This window comes from Anopheles ziemanni, chromosome 2, assembly GCF_943734765.1.
Source record: "Anopheles ziemanni chromosome 2, idAnoZiCoDA_A2_x.2, whole genome shotgun sequence".
NCBI classification, from domain to species: domain Eukaryota; kingdom Metazoa; phylum Arthropoda; class Insecta; order Diptera; family Culicidae; genus Anopheles; species Anopheles ziemanni.
This window is the reverse complement of record NC_080705.1, coordinates 88,971,216-88,979,327: the sequence shown is the minus strand read 5'-3', so window position 1 is coordinate 88,979,327 and position 8,112 is coordinate 88,971,216. Positions and strand designations below refer to the sequence as shown.

Genomic DNA, 8,112 nt, shown 5'->3' with positions numbered 1-8,112 from the left:
CTAAGGGAACGGCACCGAGGGAACTTTGTAGTGATACCCGTCCGCCTCGAGCGTATGGGAAGGTGCGACGGCAGATGGCACCGCGAGACCGTTCTCCGGGGCCTCGTAGTTGTAGCCATCGTTGGGATCTGCTATCCTCGACTGAATCTCCGACTCGTCCGCACTCGACTCGACGGCGGCAGCGGTTGTGGCTGTCGTCTGGTCCACCGTCTGTCCCGTGGACGTTGGATGGTACGTCGTGATCGTGTCATTCTGGACGACAACGAGTTCAGGAGCAACCGTGGACGTAGTCGTTGGGGAAAGTAGATCTAGAAGGGAAAAATCTGTCGTCTCTTCGGAACCGAGTCTAGACTCCAGTGACAGTGGGGCTTCCGTGGTGGGTGCTTCTGTTGCACTGCGCTCCGTTGGTTCCTCGGTCGCCGGTGAAGTCACGGCGGCGGTAGTAAACGTGGACGAGAACGTTGTGGTAGTGGATGGGGCCGCACTAGAGGTAACCGTTGTAACATCGTCGTCGGCAAGTCGTACTTCCGGAACGAAATCAGCCTGCGGCGCTATCTGGTTCATCTCCTGAAGCTGGTTGATCAGCGATATCATGGAGGAAGTTTCATCGATGGGAGTCCCCGTCGACTCTCCAGTCAGAAGCGTGGTGCTGCTCACGAAAGCGTTCGTCGTGGTTGTTGTCTGTTCGTCCTGCTGGGTGCTGGATGGCTGTTGCTCGAACTCCTGTTGCACCAAACTGTCCGCTTCAGGTAGTGCTGGCAGCAGCGTCGTGGCTTGCTCCGTGGATTGAACGAAAGTAGTAGTACTACTGGCACTGCTTACGGTCGTTGTGCTCGTCTCATTGCCCTCCGAGTCAATTCTAACGATAATCTGGAACCCATTGTCGTCCGGAGGTAGATACTCCGGTGCGGACGTGGAAGGCAACTCGGTGGAAGTCTGTTGCGTCACAACGGTCGACACCGATCCCGAGGCGTCCGGATAGATCGATACTTCTGGTTGCTTCGGGTAGGCTTGTGGTTCCGTTGGCAGCTGGTACTGGGTCGTGGAGCTAACGCTCGACGGGTAAGTGGATGGTTCAGTCTGTGGTTGACCCGTGGTGGTACTCGGTTGCTTGGGAACCACCAACTCCGGTCGTGGCTTTGGCGGTAGATACTCAAGGGACGCCTTTGGCGTTGTGGTCGTCGTTGGTTCCGTGGTCGTCGCAAGTTGATTAATGTCGCTTGCTTCACCGATCACTTCGTTGATGTTAAGCGGAAGCATTACCTCCGGCTTCTTATAGCCGTACCCGTCGCTGTCGTCGAACTCTTGCTGAGTGGTGGAAACGCCGTACGTCGATGGAGCCGGAGTGGTCGTCGTCGTTGTCGTCGTTGTCGTCGTCGTCGTAGTCGTTGGAGTCCTAGTAGTGGGTGTTGTGGTTGTCGTTGTCGAAGAAACACCCGGTGGTACCACTTTATCAACATTCGATGACTCCTCGCCTCCTTCCGGAGGAAGATACTCCGGTGCCTGCGTGGACACGGGGCTGACTAGGTTCGAGTCCGGATGGACATCGAGCGGAAAGTCGGGCTTCTGATAGTCATACCCCGACCGATCCTCCAGTCGCCGGAACGGTGACGGTTGGTTCTCTTCCAGCGGCAGCAGTGTAATCTGCGGTATCAAGGACTCCACGTTTGCCGCGTCACCGGACTTAATTTCGGTCAACAGCACTCCGTTCCCATCGAGGCTAGCGGAGGCGCTGATGAAGTTCTGCCGTTTCTGCTTGTCACCGCTCGTCTTCTTCAGCAGGTGCGAGACGTCCGGACGGGCAAGGCCACTGCCCGCCAGACACGTTACCATTATGAGAAGCTTCCACATCTGCAAGAGGTAAAAAAGAATAACTGTCAACTTATACAGGGTATATGGTTCAGGGACGACGTAACATACACTGTTCCCATGCGTGCCTAAGCACACCATTGACCTATGGTGGACACTTTAGTAGCCATAGTAGCGAAAAATCGAAATTCGCAACACACTCACCCACTTTCGCTCTCCGTGAACCTGCATCCAGAAGCGGTGCCTCTTCGGTAAGCATAGATTGCATCTTCGCCAATAAAAGCAGAAGATGCGCGGTCAAACCGGCCTGTTTCGAGGCGAAGATGCCTTTCACCGCAATTAACGTGTCATCTTCAATCCTTCAAACTCACCGAATGGCGCCGGTTCCCGAAGACGACACCATCAACGGCCGACCACCGGGAGTTCGAGTTTTAACAAATTATGCAAAAGACAACAAACATATCGAAACGATCGGCGCTGGCACCTTCCTGGAGTGTTGCTGCGGCTTTGGGAATCTTCTTCACTCATTGTTTTTTCTCCATATTATACTATCCAGTTTCAGTTTACATTGGTGGTATCCCGAATGGATGAACTTTCGCCGAACTTACGAGGGGAACACGTAGGTTAAAGTTATTCCGCAAAGATTCAGAGAGATACTAGAGACGACAGCACAGTGGCAGTACGTTGACACGACCGTTTGAAAGATTGTCTCCAAAGGCCGATGAAGTAGGGAGTTCGTAACAAGAGGAGCACAAGGTATATGTGAACAGCCCACCTTCTTAAGCCTACCCGAAGGAAGATGCCAATCGATTAACTAACTAACTGACTGACTGACATACTGACTGACTGACTGACTCGCACGGTCGTCTCGAATCAATATCACCCGGACCGATCATCACCGATGTGGCTGCTGTGCGAAAGTAAAAGCTCGCCAAAACAGCTTCCCACTGCGTCCTCATCCTCCATTCGTGATCGGCGTGGAAAGTAGGTTTCTAAAACGGTTACGATTAAACTCATCAACATGATGACCATCCCGCGGGCCGCTCGCGAACACCCATCCCACCCGCCCTCCAATGTTGTGTAATCCACCGAGCCGCAGCATAATGCACTCCTCCCCTACCGGATATTTGAATCCGGGCCATCTTGTTAAGTGTCCTGTTAGGTGCCGGTTTTGCCAACCGATTCCAATCGGTACTCGGGCTATTTGCCCTATCGGGAGAGGAAATCGCAAATCGATCTTCATCACAATTAGCCGCTAGGCATCAAAGAACTTCCCGTCGAAGGCAGATCCGCTCCTGTGGACATGAACATCGTGGGATTATCCGCTTATCTCGCTCGTCCCGGTCCAGCACGCTCCATCATCTGCATCTTTGCCAATCAGTTGACCTTTACCAACTTGCAAAACAAACCCCCAAAAAGCTAGAGTCAAAAACAACTCATCCGTTAATCCGAGGTACACCAAAAAAAAAAGAGCAACTCGACAACGAGAACAACCACAAGCCAAGAGCGATTGCAGTCTTCCAAATTTTTGGGTTACCATCTGTTGTGTGCGGGGCTCGGTTTCGTAAAAAGCAACTTTTCGGCATCGATTCTGGCACCGGAATGAATTAAATCGTTACGCCGGGTGATGAACGGGTGACGCCAGCGGCATACTCCCACCTTCTCGATAACATTCCACGCGAGCGCCAGTCCGGGACCGGGACATTACGAAAGGTGCAAATTTGGCCTTGGTCAAACAACAAGAGCGAGAGGATGGTACGGGTAAGATGATAAATTGTGATTGAGTTGTAAAACGGTTATTACCACCGTTTGGAGCATTAAACAAAAATGGTGGCCCATTAGTGCGCTGTGCATCATTTTCTGCTGCTTGTCTGAAGATCGGATTGACCAAATTGCGGTCTCAATTTTGGCCAATTTTCCAACCCGAGCCTCATGCTGCCGTTCCCAATTAACAAAAGCAATTAGCATCGTCATTAATTTATCCAAATCCACATCGTTGACATTTGTGACGTTTTAGAGCGTAATGGAAATTTGTACAGCTGTAGCGAATAGATTAACACTCCGTCAAATTGTTGCTCGGGAATGCATCAAACTATTGTTTATGTAACTGCCTTTCATAAAACCCACACAAGAGAGCATTTATACGGGCAGAACGATCACAAAAGGTGATGGAACTTTGATTTCGTCCGCACCTCTCACTGGCTGCATACCGTCGTTTGTGGGTTCGGAGGTTGCCCCGAAAATGAAATGCATTTCTAAACCACAAAATCACACCATCGTGCCGGATGACGCGCAGAAGCGAAACCAAAACGAACTTCAACAAATGCATCCAGTAACGCACCGATTCCCCCCACGAGAGACACGATGTGCAGAAGGGAAAGCTTCAGACGGGAGCGTGCGTCGGGAGAAGAAGATGGCCGCAAACCGCAACGCAAACCTTTCCCCTTCGCCGAGCTGATCTGTGATCTAATGGGAAAATTTGTTTCCCGGTCAGCATCCGAACCAAAAACGGTCATTCACGCACATTAGATTCGCCCGGAGCGTCCGATCCCATCGGGCGAAAATGGGGGGAGCCCGACTGGGATGAGTTTTCCCTTTCACCGGCGCTTTGAAATGGCGGCGACGACGACGACGACGACGAGTCTGCTGCAATCGTGGCCCAATCTCGAAGCGCACCTTCGGGTTACTTCTGCGCCCGCCCCCGAAACGGGTCAGACGTCACGTCACATAATCATCATTACGGCGCGGTGTACAGCGTATTTCCAGGGAGAGAGAAAAATATGTGTCTCTACACCATAAATATCATCATCGGTCGGGCGTGGTAATATTTTTTCCCTCCACGGCCATTGATCACCCCAAAACACCCGAATCGAGATCGATTTCATCCACGTTCCAACGGTACGCGATCAGCGGACTCCGCATCGCATCGAATAGAACAATTGTCCTAAAGGCGTTCGGCGCTCCTCTGAAGCCTTAACCCGGGGCCACCATCCATTTCGGAACCGTTTGGCACAAAGAAAGCGAGCCCCATTCGCAGCACCCCAACGCCATTGCATAATGGTAGAAGGGAGAAGCAATGCGCAAAGATCGGGCTACCAGATGTTGGGTTTCTTATGCTAACCTAGTCGTTTGCACTTTCGCCGGAATCGGAACGATCTTTTCGGGGATATGCAGAAAAGGTCCCGATCGGCCAAACGATGTACCGCTTTACAATTTCGATCGCCAATCTTGTACTTTCTACAACTACCACAACGAACAGGGGAGACCAAAGGTGGCCCTTAGTCTTCTGCTTCCGTATCACTTTACATCTGCTAACCTCTAACCTTCTGGATGGCTGAACTTCTTCTGCTGGAAGTTCGGAGTCTTCGAACACGGAAACCCAAGCTAGTGCAAGCTCTGGAGCTCTGGAGATTGGGAATTTCGAAACCACTCACCATGTTTTATCACGTCGTGTGCCGTTGGACGAACAATTACCACTGGTGTTTTTACTGGTACTGCTGCTGCTACTGCCGACGTTTGGAACTTCCGCAGGTTAAGTAAACCTTCAATCACTTGCCCACACCGTACCCCTTTCACTAGGTGTCCGGGAAGAAAAACCGACGATTATCCGATTCACAATTCACGAGCAATGTTCACCATACTGCGGTACGAACAAGACTTCTTTTTGACGATCACGATCACTATGAACCCTTGGCTGAATCGGGAAGGAAATTGAAAACAGAACAAACATATATTCGAGAACTAACTGAACAACCAATGATTATGGCAGTAGACCTACACACGGTGACAGGATCGATACGCAGGAGTTGAAGCCTCCTTATGATCGGCTGAAACTGATGCACGCTCGAGCGGCGGGAGAGCACGAATGAAGCGCAGGACTCATCCATCGACTACCTTTATAAGAGCTTTCGCGGTTGGGACGGTCTGCGAAAACGAAACGACTAGCCTCCCTCCCCCTCCACCCCCTCCCGTGTGTACCTCCTTGCCTCATCCTCCCCACTGCCGCCAACTCGCCCACAATAGAAGCATAGCGTTCGCCGTGTGATGTTGCCGTATATCCTCTCCAAGCCGAAAAAATGATGGAAGATCACCCCCTCGGTGGGCCGTTCTGCAACCGAAGTCGAGCGAACGAATCCGCAGCCCATCTACTATGGTAGTAGGTAGGGAGCATACCGTGATGCGGCAGCAGCAACCAGCGTGAGAGTGAACCACGGAGCAGTGAGAAACTGAAGACACGCGCCGCGCGAAGCTGGAATCTTCGGTCAAGCCATATCAGGTTTGCTCATCTTCATGCCTTCTACCACTGCGCATGGGGCAAGTGGGGGAATGCACTCACTTGCATACGAACCTGACATGCGTCTCCGAAACTCCCATTAGATCCTATATCGATCACTCTGCGTTATACCGGCTCGGCTCGCCAAATATCGGCGATGTTATATGATTGCCATCTTTGAGAAATAAAAATACCCTATGAGATAACCAATTTGTCACTCAATAGACTATAGGCTGGGGGTCAGCCTTTTGTCCATTCTTTTCTCGCGGAACACACACACACAAGACAGCGGTTTGGTGGCCACTCCTGGACGTGGCGCCACCGTAAAAGCGACACCGAACGCCACACAAATCATCGTATCGTCCCGAAAGCGGGAACGACGACTCGAAATGTCAAACTTTAACATTTGCCTTGGAGCGGTATCGGGAAGCATTCGCTCGGGACGACCGATAGCGGCACGACGTAAGTAAATATTTCCCGCATTCTCGACTCCGCAAGGGAAAAATGGCGCCCCATGGGTGATAAGGGAATACAACAATAGCTGCACCCCAACTGCCTACAACTATGTGTAGCTACTTCTGCAACATCTGCACGATTGCGGGAAGAGATTTATGGGCAAAAACATATTCATGCTTAGGCTGAAGGCGGCTCTTTCCATTCATGCGTTGGTCCGGTCAAAGATACGACCGAGTTGAGAGTAGCGCTCCATGAACTGAGTCCGAGCGCAAGTAGGTACAATCCAAACAGACTGGTTCTACAGCATCCTAAAGCATATGCATTATTATTATTATTGTGACCTAAACATCGTTTAATGCTCCAGCAAATTAGACAGTATAGGCATCTATTTTCGCAATTCTATCTCAATCCGCCTATTCCTTGATTACGTGCTTCACGTGGATTCCCAAGTAACATTTTAAGTTTTATCATGGTTCTAACGATGTTGTTCATGCTCATCATCAAGTCTCATTTTAAGAGTAAAATATCTTAAAGGCTGTGATAAAACCTTCATAAACCCGTTTTAAGTGTAAGAGGGCCCACTCTACAGAACGTTGTCAAATCCATCCCTTAAAACCTTTTCTAGACCAAAAATCACTGATTGGTTTTAAGAGAAGGTTTTAAGAAGGACTTAACAGCGTATTTACAGACTCTTCAAGTCTACTAAGATTTTAGACTTAATGAGCGGTTTTATAGCTATCCTCAAAAGGTTTTAAGGATGTGAAAATTATTAAAACTATTTTGCCTGCTGAGAAACCTCTATAAAACCAATTGGACTTGGTACACCCATGTTAAAACATTGATAAAACTTGTAAAAGTCTATTAGGTCTTGGAAATGTTACTTGGGTTGTCTCCATAAAGAAATATGTTGCAAGGGATCTCTTTCTACTTTTTGTTTAAGTATCAATGATTTGAGTTGATAAATCAACAACATACTATTTCTAAACTTTTATTCATTGCAGCGAAACATGTAATTTTGAACTTTCTCTTAGCAGAAATAATAGCTCCTCGTTGTTTCTATTCACTAAGCATTGTTTGCTGACTCTAAACTATTTGGACCCAATTCTTATTTGTCACTATTTGAATTTATTATTGATTTTTGAAAATTACCTTCTTCAACTACATGGAAGCGCTAGTGGCTTCGAACACGATGTTGCGCCATACCCAGCAGCCAATTGGACATTTGTTTGATATGGCGGTTCCATAGTGTAGCGGTTATCACGTCTGCTTTACACGCAGAAGGTCTCCAGTTCGATCCTGGATGGAACCAGGAAAATATATTTTATATTCTTTTTTGCAAACACTGAGACTGACTAATAGTTGATTTACTAATAAGGTGTAAAATATTTACTGTAGTGTTGTTCTTTATCAACGTTGGCTAAATAATGTTAACGTTTCTTTATCAACGGACGACAAATTAGTACATCCTGCTTCGCTGTCTGGATACTAAACGTAAAATTAAAAAGATGCTACTAATTGCTTCCTTTTATACTGTACTGCGAGCATACGCCCCATTTTGGCAGGTTCTGGTGTTG

At 48.9% G+C, this 8,112-nt stretch overlaps 1 protein-coding gene and 1 non-coding gene across 2 annotated transcripts; one reads left to right on the top strand and one right to left on the bottom strand.

Annotated features, from left to right (window-relative positions):
• Positions 1–1,950, bottom strand: LOC131294691 (mucin-2-like). Its single transcript, XM_058322735.1, has 2 exons — positions 1,921–1,950; positions 1–1,851 (listed from the first exon to the last, which is right to left on the bottom strand). The coding sequence occupies exons 1-2, from the start codon at positions 1,948–1,950 to the stop codon at positions 1–3; spliced, it is 1,881 nt and encodes a 626-aa protein (XP_058178718.1).
• A 5,824-nt stretch (positions 1,951–7,774) lies between these two features.
• Trnav-uac (transfer RNA valine (anticodon UAC)) lies at positions 7,775–7,847 on the top strand. Its single transcript has one exon. It is a non-coding gene; the product is annotated as a tRNA-Val (tRNA).
• The last annotated feature ends 265 nt before the right edge of the window (positions 7,848–8,112 follow it).

What these genes read in the sequence shown, in the direction of transcription:
- LOC131294691 (XM_058322735.1), bottom strand. Translation starts at nt 1,950, where the DNA reads ATGGTGTGCTTAGGCACGCATGGGAACAGT. An exon ending in TAGGCACGCATGGGAACAGT is followed by an intron (nt 1,852 to 1,920) that starts GTATGTTACGTC and finishes TACCTCTTGCAG; the next exon opens with ATGTGGAAGCTTCTCATAAT.